We start from the raw sequence: 14,555 nt of genomic DNA on the forward strand, positions 1-14,555 counted from the left end.
AACAGTAAGTTTGTGACAAATAAGGACAGAGATGGCAGCAATTACCTGCTGTGACATATTTTTAGTCAATAAAGATGAAGTGAGTTTTACTGATGTTCGCCAGGTTTGTCTTAGCATGTAGAAATGTCATTAAATTTACTTGAGTGACTTTAAAAGAGTTTGAAATCGAAAAGGAAAATATATCCTTTATTTTTTTTTAAACACTTCACCAAATAACTTCATACTTGTATGAGAAGGAGGTCGGCTGTATAAGAATAACAGCAGCCTCTTATTTATTACTCTCCAAATTCAACACCAGCAGGACCCTGATGACAGCGGCCTGCACACCAGAGGCAAACACCCGTCTACTCACCAAAGACACTGGGTTAGATCTCACCGTGTACTCTACTCTGCAGCTGTCTTTCTTTCTTATTCTGCTTCCTGCTTCTAGGATATTGTGCAATTTTGTTTGATTGTTTTTTATAGTAATTTATTATTTTTGCAGATTTTAAAAAGCTCAAACAGAAAAAGTATAAAAGAAGAAAAAGACCTCCATGATGTAAAGATCCCTTTAAACCAGCTGCTGCTTCCTCCTTTGTCTTTTTAAGATTGTAGTTTTCTTACTGTGTTATTTGTTATGCTCCACGTTTAATGAATAAACATCCCAGTGCTGCTAAACCAGTTACTCCAGTGGAGATAGGTTAAACTAGTTCCCACTGTGGGAGTTTTCAAATTGACCAAAAAATCTGACCAAACAGATAAAGACTAAAACTTTGCAAAGTCATGATATCATTTAGGCAAATTATTAGGTTCAATATTAAAGATAGTTTGTTGGTTTATTTAGAAGGCTTTCTGCTGCAGATCATGAAGTGTACAAGTAGTCCCTGAAGGCATCACCTGACTGTAGGCCAATGACTGTAAAACTGTGCAGTCACTTGTAGAGATTGGGAGTGGCCGGTTTGCTTTTCAGGTAGCTCGTTGTTTTTTGCAGGTAACCAGGAGGTGCAGCAGGTAAAATTTCTGGTTCAGAGAGAAATCTAGGTGAGCTTTTTCTCATTTATTTTATCGTCTTTCATTGCAGCACATTAGACACTGTTCATTTAGAGTTGATTAGAGATGGTGACTTGTCTCCTGAACTCCTTATTAGTCTTACAGTTTATCTCCATTTCCAGTCTTTATCTTAATCAGTTTGCTCAGTGTCCTGCTGGAGCTGCTTCTCTGTAAACTGTGTGACTCCAGTAATAAGAAGTATCACAGGCTGAAGGGTTTATTTGCTTTCTGTTTAGCAGATATTCATATAGACAAGCCCAGATGTGACAACAGGGCAATGGTTTTCAATCATATGCTTTACTGAGGTATCGCAGCAAACATGAGAAAATAAGAACACCCCACAAAGACTCCAATATCCTGTATTTTCAGGGACTGATGGATTAATAGGTGAATTTTACAGAATAGTGCATAAGCTCATTGTACATAAAATGTTCACGTTTAAGCCAATGTTTAACGCTACAGCATATAAAGACAGTTAGTGAATGTGCTGTTGCTGTTTTGCAGACAAATTATCTGCAGACATCATGGGATCTTTATGGGTAAGACATGTCCTGTGTTTTTTATCATCATTATTATTATTTCAGTAAGGGTTTGACTTATTTAACGTGCTCTGCAGGATGACTTGGAAAGCCTCGTGGATGCTCCTTCCTCTTTCTCAGCAAAAGTAGGTCAAACTAAGCCTTTACCCTCGCGTCAGGTGTCACCGAAGGGCTTATGATTACAGAAATTACATAAAAGAGCAAAATAAATGCTGACAGGTGAATGTATCTGTGCTCTTCAGAGTGGAGAGCGAGGAACCATCAAGCCCAAAGCAAACTTTAATGCAGAGCAGGATGCTGCAGCTCTGAAAAAGGCCCTTGAAGGACTTGGTACGAATGCACACAGTCATGTTTCCGTCATTTGAAAGTACTATCAATACATTTTTGATAAAGTAAACTTTACAAATTGAGGTGATTATTAGATTAAACCTGAAGGTTGCTAGCACAGTTAACACGCTGCGTTCCTTGTTCCTTTTATTGTGTTTATCAGTCTGACTCTTTGCTTTTCATTTGTCTCAGGCACGAATGAGAAGATTGTGATTGAGATTCTGACCACCAGAAGCAGCGCTCAGAGACAGCTCATCTGTAAAGCTTATGAAAAGGCCACCAGCAGAGTACGAAAACAAATCTGTTTCCTTTATTAAGACTGCACCTGCATCTTATTCTGAAGGAACAGGCTAAGAAATAGTTCATCGATGTCAATGTTCATTAAAAAAATAAATGATAATGAAAAGAGTTGTAGAACAGCGGGGGTTAAAGAAATTGGACCTCACTGTTTTTGGAAATGCAAACATCAGGCAGCTTCTGCATTCTTATAATAACATGAATGCTGTCTGCCTGATGGCATGTGTACCTCTGTGTTGAACACAAATAGTTCCTTTTTCATGACAGGTGAATGTCATGCTTTATGTGTTTAGCCAGATAAGTCTCTGTTTAGCTTACAGGGTGGAGATCTGTGGGTATTTACATGGGTGTGGTTTAATGCTGCAGGATCATGTGTGCTAGTGTCTGAAAACTCACTGGGCTGTGTTTAACTCACAGACATTAGTGAAGGACCTGAAAGGGGACACCAGCGGGAACTTTGAGGACCTGCTCGTGGCGCTCGTCACTCCTCCTGCTGAGTACGACTGCCATGAAGTAATGCGGGCCATGAAGGTGACATTTCTCAATGAATTCTGCCTTGAAGTTGTTTTCTAGCTGACCAGAGTGCAGCCATCAAGCACATTTTGATGGGCTCAAAAATAACTGGACAAACTAACATCATTTTTAAATTAAGAATTATTTTTAATACTTGGATTAAAATCCTTTGCAATAAATGCCTACCTGGAGTCTAGAATCCATGCACATCCATAAACTGCATTCCTCTGCTCTACTGAGTTGGCATCAGGTGACTGACTTGGCCATTGAAGAGTATCTCGTTTCTCTCGGGTTGCTTTTGCCTTTCGCTCCGGGTCATTATCCATTTGCACTGTGAAGCTCAGTGGGATCAGTTTTGCAGCATTTGTTTGAATCTGAGCAGAGAGTGCAACCCTGTAGACTTCAGACATTAATAAACACCACTGTTTATTCAAAGGTGCAACATTTTCACCAACATGGTTCAGAGATGATATGGTACGCTCTGACCACGAGCTGTTTCACTCCTCCATGCTTTTCTTTTCAGTTTATCTCGGTTTCATTATCTAAATACAGTTATGTCCATACATATTTGCTCTTTTTTTTTTTACCTGTTTACTGAAAGATCTTTCAATTATAGTTCTATAATGGACATGGACATAATGTGTAGACCCTCAGCTTTTGTTTAGGGATCTGGATGTCCACAGAAGACACCAGTGGTGGATGATCGCAGAATCATTTCAGTGGTGAAGAGAAACCCCTTTACAACATTGAGGCAAGTGAACAGCACTCTCTAGGAGGTCAGCGTATCGATATCCAGTGTACCATAAAGAGAAGACAGCATGAAAGTAAATACAGAGTGTTCGCTGCAAGGTGCAAGCCACTCATAACCCTGAAGAATAGAAAGGCTAGACTGGAGTAATAAACATCTAAAATAGCCAGCAGAGATCTGGAAAAACATTCTTTGGAAAGATGAAACCAAGATCAACCTCTACCAGAGTGATGGCATGGAACCGCTCATGATCCAAAGCACGAGCTGGTTTGGTTTGGGCGTGCACAGCTCCCAGTGGCACTGAGACACCAGTGTTTATCGATGATGTGACACAGGACAAAAGCAGCCTCAGAAGAAGAACTCTGAGGTGTTCAGAAACTTGCTGTCTGTTCAAATCCAACTAAATGCAGTGAAACTGACTGGGCGGCGTTTCATAATACAGATGAACAATGGCCCAAAACATACAGCCAGAGCAACCCAGGAGTTTATTAAAGCAAAGAAGTCTTAACTTCTTAACCCAACTGAGCATTTCACTTGTTAAAGACTAAACTTCAGGCAAAGAGGCCCACAAACAAATAGCAACTGAAAGTTGCTGCAGTAAAGGCCTGTTGGGCATTAAAAAGGAGGAAATGTGTGTTCAAGACTTCAGGCTGTCATTGCGATTGATATAAAACCTCTTGATCGTAGACTCTGACAATAATCCACCTGCCTCCTTGAGTTTCTGTGACGTGTTTTTTGTGTCAGATGTTGCAAAGTTGCTGTTTTGCGGCTTTATTTTGGTTTCCTTCACTTGCATCCACATCCCTTTGTGCTTTATATTGAGAGTTTCAGTGAAAAGTACTTGTTACTTCTTGTTACTTCTTTAAAAACCTTTGGACTTATCGGTACTGAAATTCATTGATTGCTTTCTTGATTGACTGATATGTAGGACTAAAGAGTAAAGAATACACTGTAGCTGAGTAATACTGCGTGTTGTTGCAGGGAGCTGGAACCAAAGACAAAGTCTTGATTGAAATCTTTGCCTCCAGATCTAACCAACAAATTAAAGATCTCAGTGACGTCTATTTCAAAGGTAAAAGTTACGTTTGATACTTTTTTTTTTTTGGCAATTATTTTAAAACTAATATGTTTTTAGTCACAAGAACAAAATATACCTTACCCATGCTGGACAGCAGCAAAATAATCTACCACAGACATTAGTCTGCTTTGTGATAGTTTTTCTAACATCAGCATCGTCTATCGTATCTTCCCTCCCCAGAAACCAAAAAGCAGTTGACAGCTGCCCTGGAGAGTGAAGTTTCGGGAGACTATTCCAAAGCGCTGCTCCTCCTGGCTCTGGTTTGTTACACGAGAAGCAAACGCAATTCAAGAGTTTTATGTATTAAGACGTTTTTGTTTTTTTTAAATCATCTGGTCTTTTTAAAATTAATTAGCTAAAGCTCAGATGAACAGCAACATATTCCACAATGTCATTATTTATGTGACAAACTTGAACAATACTGAACTGTGAAACGCTAAGTAGACCACATGATTCAGTGGCTTTAGCACCAATAACCTGAAGTAATTTCAATTGCATTGGTGTCTAGACTTGACTGGGCCATTACAGCAGCTTGATTCTTTTCTGCAAAACAGAAACTGCAAAACAAGCTCAAATCATCAGAAATCCACCACCATGCTTAACAGTTGGTATGAGGTGTTTGTGCTCACATGATGCATTTGGATTTGTCCTGATGTGGTGCTGTGCAATATGGACAAGCATCTGCACTTTGGTCTTGTCCGTCAAAAGGACATCGTTCCAGAAATCTTGTGTTTTGTTCAGGTGGTGTTCAGCAAGCCTAAGCCGTGTCGTGATGTAGTCCTGTAGAGTCTGAGACGTAGTTCTTCAGTCTCTGTGAGCATCACAGTCAGACCTCAGGGTGAAATCGCTGAATCATCCAGCCCTGGGAAGAATGTGGCATTTGTCTGAGAGCTGAAGGCCAACAAACTGCCAAAACTTCTGCTTGCAGGAGGAGGTGCTCGCACTGGCTGATGACAAATTAATCAAGCGATTTTTATTAGCACTACCTGGCTTCTAATTTCCTCTTAGCTCCTATGGGAACAGGTTTTCACAGGACGGCATATCCTCCATCCAAATCCTCTATGCAAATATTTGTACATTTTCTATGAAGCCATAAAGACCTTGAAAATATTGCTCCCACAGCCGCTTTGTCTCCTTTAGTCAAATCATCTGTAAAACATCTGCCATCTTGTTTGCATGCATCAGTCTTTGGAAAGCGTCCAGACTTCATTTCTACATTTTTGTTTCACAAACGGGATTTACTCGCCCCGTACGATTCTCCTCCTCGTTTCATACGCGATGAGTAATCACCACGATGTCATCCGCATTGTACGGCACGCTTGGAGCACTTTTGGACAGAAATGAAATCTTTGCTCGTGCACCGTCATTCATTTTGCAAACTTGCTGCTCCGGTTCTGCAGTTTCTTCTTGTAATCAGTTCTCTTTTCTTGGAACTCAGCAGCTTGGGTGGAACGTTGCTCCATTTTTCTGTTAAGTTTCCACATTCTTCATTCATGGATATCACATCTATCTGAAACAGCTAAAGTAGCAAAATATGTAAACAAAATATGTGAGCCATGAAATAAAAGTAACAGAAGATTTAAAAGAAACAAGTCCCCTGAACCTAAAAGTCATCACTCAGACAGACGAACGATGAAATGGTTCAAACTGATTTTGCTTTTGTTCTCGTTTTCAGGGTAAGCGGGATGAGAGCACCACAGTGGATGTTAATAAGGCAAGAGAAGACGCCAAGGTGGGGTATTCTTCATGTGTGTCATACGTGCTGTTCTCTTTATGTCATGTATGTATTTAAAGCTTTGTTTGTATTTCTGCTCAGACTCTTTACAATGCCGGGGAGAAGAAGTGGGGCACCGACGAATCTAAATTCATTGAAATCCTTTGCAAAAAAAGCATTCCTCACCTGAGACAAAGTATGTCACATCGTGTGTTTTATGAAGGCTTTTTTCCCCCAATAAGAAACAATAATAAAGCGATTTGGTTCTTTTTATGCAGCTGTGATTGAATACAAGAACATCAGTGGAAAGACCCTGCAGCAAAGCATTGAAGGGGAGATGTCAGGAGACCTGGAGAACCTGCTCGTGGCTGTTGGTAAGCTGATCTGCAGGGTCGGGGTTAGTGGTTAGTTAAAAATATGTGGACAAACTCATGTAGAAACTCAATATGGTGGTGTCCAAATACACACAGTGGAAAAATGTTGCAGCAGCTTTAAATCTTAACGATTCTCCTTTTATTCATCTGGTAGCTCTCAGTTACGTCAGTACTTTAACATTTTCTGTTTATTTTTGGGTTATGAGTTTAATTTGGATTTACTTTTATACGTTTTCCCCCTCAGTACACTTTGTAGTTCTCTCTTTGACATTCTTTCTAGTTTATTCAGCATCATTACGGTGCCTTAAAATGTGAGCAAGGTCAGCTGTGGGAGGTTTTTTCAGCATAATTTGTAAAATGTTTAAAACTCTTGATTTAGATTTTTTTTATTCTGTTCAAACCTTTTAATTCCTTTTCCAGTGAAATGTGTGAAGAGCGTACCAGGTTACTTTGCAGAACTCCTGCATGAGAGCATGAAGGTGATTACACTGTTTTTAATTTAAGTTACAACACAAGTTTTGTCCTGCAGTCACTATTGTTTCACACTAATTCCATCTGGTGCATTTACCAATTTATCAAGTATCATATAAAAAGTATGCACATGTGACTAATAGACTATCAGACATGTGTTTTATTACCAAACAGTATTATTCGGCATTTAAAGTGGATCTGTTCTGCTTATTTTATTATCTGGGTAACATTGCATAAGTTAAAAATAATCCTTTCATACCTTACACCCTCGTGGAGCGGCTGCGCTTTGGTGTCAGTTTGGCCTCTCGTGTCTCTGTTTGTGCTGGCAGGGTTCAGAGCACATATGTGGTTGTACAGGAGCTCAGAGATTCCCTGATCCTTAAACAGCTTTCCAGAGACTTTGTGGAAAAACCGTTTTGAGTCCTTCTCCTGTTGTACAAGCGCTCATGCAGAGTTTTTCATTTCGAGTTTCCAGTATAAGGTGTGATGGGGTTGTGGTAACTTGATAGTTGGTGCACAACACAACCAGCATGTTGACCTTAAACCACTCACCCAGCCACTCAGTTCATCCTTTGATCGTCTTTTTTAGCTCCTTGCCTTTTATGGCCACCCACCCTTTAAACAGGCCCGTTAATCTCCTTTTAGTTTGTGGAAAAAACACACAGTATGATCTCAAATGGGCCGGACCAGTAAAACACAATAAAAAGAATAAAAATAAAATACACAAACTAATGTTACAGAGAGAACGTAATTAGTTTTGGATTCATTTACCACCTTGTGCTTAAATATATTTTGTAAGTTAACTGAATGAATCTCGTATTCAGGGTGCAGGAACTGATGAGTCCACTCTGAACCGGATCATGGTGAGCCGGTCTGAGATCGACCTGCTGGACATCAGAGCCGAGTTCAAGAAACTCTACGAACACTCGCTGCTCTCTGCCATTCAGGTGAGAAATGAGATTTTTAACTTTTAGTGCCACTTTTTCAGTTTTTTACTCTGAATTCTATTGATTCAATAAATGAAGTCTGAATAAAGCCACCTGATGCTACCATAGCCACGCTGAACTGGGTTCACTCCAGTACAGCTCATCTCAGGGATCCACAGTTTGCAGCAACATAAATTGATAATAAATTCGAGCACGATCAGAGGCCTTCTATGCACTCTGAAGCTAAACTTGATTGAGCTTGATCCGTCTCATACTGGCCTCTGTTAATTCACTCTTTGAGGTTTAACACGTCATCAGACTTTGAAGTTTAATTTCACTGACGTACGGTAACGGCAGCTCGGGTCTCTTTGGAGAATCACTCTGATATCTGCAAACCAAAATATGTTTGAATAATTAAATGAGTCTGGAGGCCCTCAGAGACACACAAAGAGAGTACTGACACAAAATGACTCATCTGCTGGATCACTGGAGAAATCAGAAAGTGTTGCAACAGTTCTTCACGTCAGATTCCAAAAGTCCGAGAAAGAGCGACATCTTAATTCATTGGAGATTAAAAGAGACGCCACCTACAAGTTGTATCATCAGAGCCAAATATAAAGACAGCTGATGTTTCTATGCCAGTAAATTATGCAGTTAAGTTTTCATGAAGCCGCTTGTGTTTTATTTGATGCAAGCCATGCGCGCATCATGAATATCTTTCTCTGATTTTCTGGTTGGAGTCACATAAAAAGCAGGAGATGCTCCGGAGCACAAGGACTGAACAGGCAGCCGACTGTGGCTCACATCTGTCTATGTTATCCAGGTCATGGAGGTCTTAAGAGCCTGAAAAAGAAAGCAGCTGGACTGCTTCGCCACAAAAGGTGGTATTTAACCCCTCATGTAGATTTTCCTCTTCCGAGGTTCTCGTCGACCTATTGATATTGATCATGTGCGTCATCGCGTGAGCCAAGGTGTGAAAAAGGTCGCGGGTCAATACTATCACTGGGGTTAAGGCCTGATTGAGATTTCTGCAGGAAATCTTAGTAAAGCCTGGTGCTGAGCAGGCCACACATTATTTGTTGGCTCCATCAACCCCAAATATGGTTACGTTTCTCACATCAGGTTGTGTGGAAGCTTTCAGCTTTCCCACTCAAATATAATTCAGGCATATGGGCGAAACCATGGTGATGTCTTACCCCGCCCTGTCATGTGACCTATTGAGGTCACCTGAGGCACGGTGTGAGTGTGTAGTGTCTGCAAAGGGATCTTAAGATTACATCATCCTGTTGACGTGGCTCATCTATATTTATCTTACATCTGTGCTTTTATGGACTGGCTGTTGTGTTTCTCCTGTGTAGTTTCGCCTAAGGTGACCTCAAAAGGTCACATGATGTGGTGGAGCAAGGTCTTACAGTGGTTTGACCCTTAACCCCCAGCAAAGATAATGACCCAGGTCTTTTTTCACAGCTTGGCTCATGTGATGATCAATATTAGGTAAATGACCGCCTCTCTCGGGGATTAAATACCTGGGACACGCTGCTGTTTGTGTTTAGAACTGACGAAGCTTCGTGGGTAAGAAGTGAAACATCTTCACAAACTTAAAGCAGTCCAGTTGCCTCCTTTGCAAGCTTCACTACTGCTCATATAATTTTACTGCTTCATGAAACAAATAAAGCATGAGAGGCATGTTTTATTTTATATGTTTTTTGTTTTATATGTTTTATTTTATTTTATATGTTTTATTTTTATATGTTTTGTTTTTGTTTTATATGTTTTATTTTTATCCTCTGTTTTGAGATGCAAGCGCATCTCAAAACAGAGAGATGCAGGGAGTGAGTCCACACATGTAGTGATGCTTTCTCAGATGTATATTAAATCTGTTACTGGATTTCAAAGAACTTGTATGTATAAAATATATATACATACAATATAATATATATAATGTATAAAAATGAGTACATAAGATTAGACTGTTTGGCCAAAACGCAAGACATGACATGAGGAAAAACAGGTTGTAACCAGGTAAAATCCTTGGCCGGTCATTTCTCTATCATGTTAAAAAAAAAATACAGCAGAAGACGATTTGGCCTGTAAGGAGTTCCTGGAGGAGTTGAGGCTTCTTCTGACACACCAAGTGTTACTTGGCCCAGATACTTAAAAAACAGACCAGTTTTACAGTTTCCTGAGAAAGCATTTTTTTCACACTTTTTCACACTTTGCGCTGTGACTGTAATATTACTGGATACATTTGCTGTCAATTCTGGTCAGAATTAAATAGTGAAGATGTGTTTTTAACTTTTTTTAACTACTTAACAACTCCCAGCTTGACCTGGATTTTGGCAGTTGATCAACTTCTTCCTGTCAGATCCCCCCAAACTTTATATGCTATCTTTGAGATACTCTACAGAGTTTCTGTAGAACACCTAAGGACAGTCAGATTTGAGTTCATCTTCTCCTGGAGCTGGAGAGGCACCAGGAAGTGCCTCAAGTTGCTGCAGTTCATCATTTCCTAATATTTCCCTGTTCCTCCTGCTAAGAAGTCGTCCTATATCATGATGATTCCACCACCATGCTTCACTGCAGAAAAGTGTTATAATTTTTTTAATGCAGTGTTTTCTCTGACACCGCTGTCCCCCTGAAAACACAGAGAGCTTGAGACAGGCCAGTCAGGGTCATTATTGCCCCCTTATATGAAATTATATAACAAATGGATCTATTAATGCAAAATCTCTAAGGCCGAAATGTGTGCGAGAGTTGATTTGAAAGTCTTCTGAAACTGTTTTTATTCATCATGTGGTTACATTGGACACTTTTCTGATGCCCTGGCACATGTTAAGAAGTTAAAGGTGGTCTGTTTTGCCTGCTTCACCAACATATTTTACTTTTTTTGGACTGTACTAGAGTAGTTTGCCATGATTCAGAGATTAAAATAATCCAGTATAATATCTTGTCCTGGGCCCCTCAGTTCACCCTCTGCCTGAAGCTGTTTTAGCTCCTCTGTCTTTAAGACGATCGTTCCTTTAAGCTTATTTATTCTGATTTGAAGGTTTGAACAACAGGTGGGTGGAGTTTCTGTTCTTGCAATCAAAGTTTTGGCTCACAGGCATTGCTGCACATTCACTGATCTCGCTGACACAAAAAACAGAACAAAAGTGTGGTACAAAAAAAAACTGCAGTGGTCCAGACCGAACGTGGGATGTGCTTTTGGATGCTTGACTCTTTGCTTGTGTTGATGTGTCCTCCAGTCAGATCTGTCGGGCGACCAGTGTGAGTGTGTGAAGGCCATCTGTGGAAGAGACGATTAACAGAGCGTCCACCTGAAGACGAGAAGAAACCCGCTTTCTCCTTCACGCTTGTGTCATTCACGCCTGCCTCTCTTTTCTGTTTATCTGTGTAACCCTGTTTCTTAAATTTGCACACGGAGAAGGATGTAATAAAAATAAAGATTTAGTGGTGCAGTTTCTCTGTGTTATTGATAAACTGGCCACATGTAGAATATTTAATCCAATTTGCAGATATTTCCATTGCAGCAGTTTTTAGCATACATTAAAATGTGCATCCTTTCTGAAATCTTTGAAATTAATCAAATATAAATGGCTCCTCTGTGCTGTAACTCTTAAACTATAACTGAATGAATAATAAAGCAGTTAATGAAGGGAAAGTAATAAATATCAGCTCATAACGGGTTTGGAATTGTTTTCTTGGCATCTTTGAGATCTGAATATTTACTCACAAATAAAATCACTGTGGAAAATGAGTACTTTATAGTACTCAATGAATACTTTAAAGCAAAAAGTGTCAACTTAAAAAAAAAAAATGTTATATTTCTACATAAGTAGCTTAATAGTGCACAAGTTCTACAATCAAAATGCTTTTAAAGTACCTAAAGTCACTCATTTCTTAGAGTGGCACTGCTAAGATGACAGACAATAGGATGGGCATGTATGTAAATTACAATTCTTGTGATTATGCAAGAGGAAAAGCAGATGTAGTATTATATTGTTTTAGTGTGGGTCAAAAGGAAGTAACATATTTATCATTATCTTGCACAGCAAAGAATTTTCTGTCCCTTTGAACAATTTCATCTTGCTAAAAGGGGCAACAAAAGTCAGGAAACACAAAAGCTCCAGTATCTGATCATTTTACTGGATAGAAAATAGAGAATGCGTTAATGAGCATAGCAGTGATCGGGAATTGCTTTCAAAGTGCAAATTTGTAAGAATCAGGTGGTGGACCTGTTTCTGCAGCAAACCGAATATACTCATCATCATTCTACAGGGGAGGTATTGATGTATTTACTATTCCAGCATGTCATGTACAGGGTAAAGGAGAAACATCTCAGTGAATTTATTAAGGAAGAGCAAGTGGGCAGGGAAAAATAACAAATAAAAAAAAATCAATCTTCCAGATTTGCAGCGGCCTTCAGTTTAATGATGCAGGATGACCTTGTGGTGAGAGAGAAAATAAAGCTTGTCGTAGTGAACTCAGGCTGCGGTTACAAAACAGAACTGTGAAATTTAGCTGTAACAAATGCAAAGAGGTTCATGCCTACATATCATTTCTATGCTTCATGAATGAAACCTCCACGAACAAAAACTGTTTAAAGTAGGATTAAAACACAGCTGCGATTCCTTTGGATCAAAGTAAGACTTCTTTAGGGGTCCCCAAAAATTCTTATATACAAAAAGATTGGCTGTATTGAGTTGAATCGCTGTCTATGGAATTCTCAGTTTAAACATCTGGAAAGTTCCCATCAGTACTGACAGGCTTATAGAGTTTTTACAGCAACATATGCTGCCGTCCCGGCAGTGTGTTTTTCAGGACAGGCCTTGCATGTTTCAGAAAGTCAGTGCTAAATCACTTACTGAGTACAACAGCATGGCGACACAGTAGAAGAGTCCCGGTGATGAACAGACCTGCCTGCAGTCCAGACCTTTCACCAGGTGACAACATTTGGAGCATCATTAAAAAAGAATATCTAACACTGTTGAGCAACTGGAAGCTATAATATTTGCATGTAAAACAAGCCATCAAATTAGAAAAAAGCGGTAAAATATGACAACACGCATCCGCTTTCCAGTGTAGGTTTCTACACAGTGAAAAGTCTCTAACCGTAGGGGAAGTGTTTTTTAGTTGTAGTACTTGATCCCTGACTTTCTGTTTTTTAAGTGATTTATTCCGGATTATGATGAAACTGTTGCAACACTCAGTGAATAATGTTTTTTGTTTTTCTCGAGTCAGTCCGATGTACAATAATGGTTTCAGTGTACATCTGATATTTTTACCCTTCACAAGAATAATTTCTGGTGTATTTATAGTGTCAGTTTTCATAAGAAACATATTTTTGACCCGTGCTGACATCTAGTGTTCAAACAGGACATGATTTTTCTGCCTGAGGATACAGTAACGTCACTGCCATGAAGTTTGATGATGCTGGTGGTCCATCATTTTCAGGGTTAAATCATTTTTTCAATTCAAGGTTCATCTCATCCTGGTGCTAATGAGGAAAAACATCTTCCTAAAGTTTACCTGCATTTAGGGTTTAAGACTTTGCACAGGTGCATTTTAAACAGCCCAGCAGCAGTGTTGCAGGTACAGTAACACTGCAGTTAATCAGACAGCAGACCAGACACTCTAACAGAGATTCAGCAGTTGCTATGCAGAATCAGTATGATGGGCTTATGGTTACCTTTTCATAGATATCAGCACATTATGGAGTAAAAGGAAATAACAGGGCAAATGAACTGGTTCTTATGTGGTGCTTTTCTGCTCAAGCACTCACACACTTTGTGCAACATGTCCCATTCACAAACATTCATGCAAACACTTTCTTTTACATTTAGGTGCTTTTCTGTCTTACATCCACACACATTCACACTCCTGAATGCATCAGGAGCAACTCGGGCTCCGTATCTTGCCCAATGATACTTTGGCATGCAGACTAGAGCAGCCAGGGATCGAACCTCGAACTAGCTCTACTTCCTGAGCCACAGCTACCCCAAAAATGTGGTTGCAAAGGAGGTATAATGAGGCAGCCAAAGAAGGAAAACTGGGAAAAGCTATGGAAGGGAGAAACGAGAGGATGATGGTTTTACAGGAAAAGAAAAGAAAATAGAAGAAGAAACAGGAGAGGATGACAGAAAGGACTGGGATACATCACGACTCAAATTCACGACACAGTGGTTAAAACAATTAATTGTTCATAGCAGGAAAACACCAAACAGGTAATTGCAATGGGAGTATTGTTGAAATGATGAAACCAGGGAACATGTTATATGTCAGAAATATGAAGGTGAGAGAAGGTAGCTGATCCAAAACCAAAAACTCAGTGTAATCAAAGTTAAAACAGATCTTATCGATTTACTGCAATGGAAATTCAGAAATCAAAGTTATCAGGTCATATTTAGTTTGGTTTGAAGTTATTTATTTATTTAGTTTTGTTTTTTGAGCGACATTGTGGCCTCCAGTCCCTACCAGTTGGTGGCGCTAATGCACCAAAGTTAACAAGAGGAAGAAGAGGAAGAAGAAGCCCTGGGTGG

At 39.6% G+C, this 14,555-nt stretch overlaps 1 protein-coding gene across 2 annotated transcripts; it reads left to right on the plus strand.

The window, feature by feature from the left end:
- Window positions 1-293: 293 nt before the first annotated feature.
- Window positions 294-11,690, plus strand: anxa3a (annexin A3a). 2 transcript variants are annotated; one of them, XM_082556097.1, is made up of 15 exons: window positions 294-364; window positions 971-1,020; window positions 1,534-1,568; window positions 1,646-1,693; window positions 1,811-1,898; window positions 2,088-2,182; window positions 2,610-2,723; window positions 4,435-4,525; window positions 4,712-4,791; window positions 6,207-6,263; window positions 6,348-6,441; window positions 6,524-6,619; window positions 7,040-7,098; window positions 7,915-8,037; window positions 11,262-11,690. In XM_082556097.1, the coding sequence occupies exons 3-15, from the start codon at window positions 1,554-1,556 to the stop codon at window positions 11,319-11,321; spliced, it is 1,020 nt and encodes a 339-aa protein (XP_082412223.1). In that variant the 5' UTR covers window positions 294-364; window positions 971-1,020; window positions 1,534-1,553; the 3' UTR covers window positions 11,322-11,690. The 2 variants fall into 2 exon arrangements, with proteins under 2 accessions (XP_082412223.1, XP_082412222.1); XM_082556096.1 differs by lacking the exon at window positions 294-364 and having other exon boundaries at window positions 799-1,020.
- Window positions 11,691-14,555: the final 2,865 nt, after the last annotated feature.

This window comes from Aulonocara stuartgranti (assembly GCF_965226115.1).
Source record: "Aulonocara stuartgranti genome assembly, chromosome: 12".
NCBI lineage: Eukaryota > Metazoa > Chordata > Actinopteri > Cichliformes > Cichlidae > Aulonocara > Aulonocara stuartgranti.

Coding starts and splice junctions, on each gene's coding strand:
- anxa3a (XM_082556097.1), top strand. Junction 6,442..6,523: donor CATTCCTCACCTGAGACAAA/GTATGTCACATC, acceptor CTTTTTATGCAG/CTGTGATTGAATACAAGAAC. Junction 6,620..7,039: donor GAACCTGCTCGTGGCTGTTG/GTAAGCTGATCT, acceptor TTCCTTTTCCAG/TGAAATGTGTGAAGAGCGTA.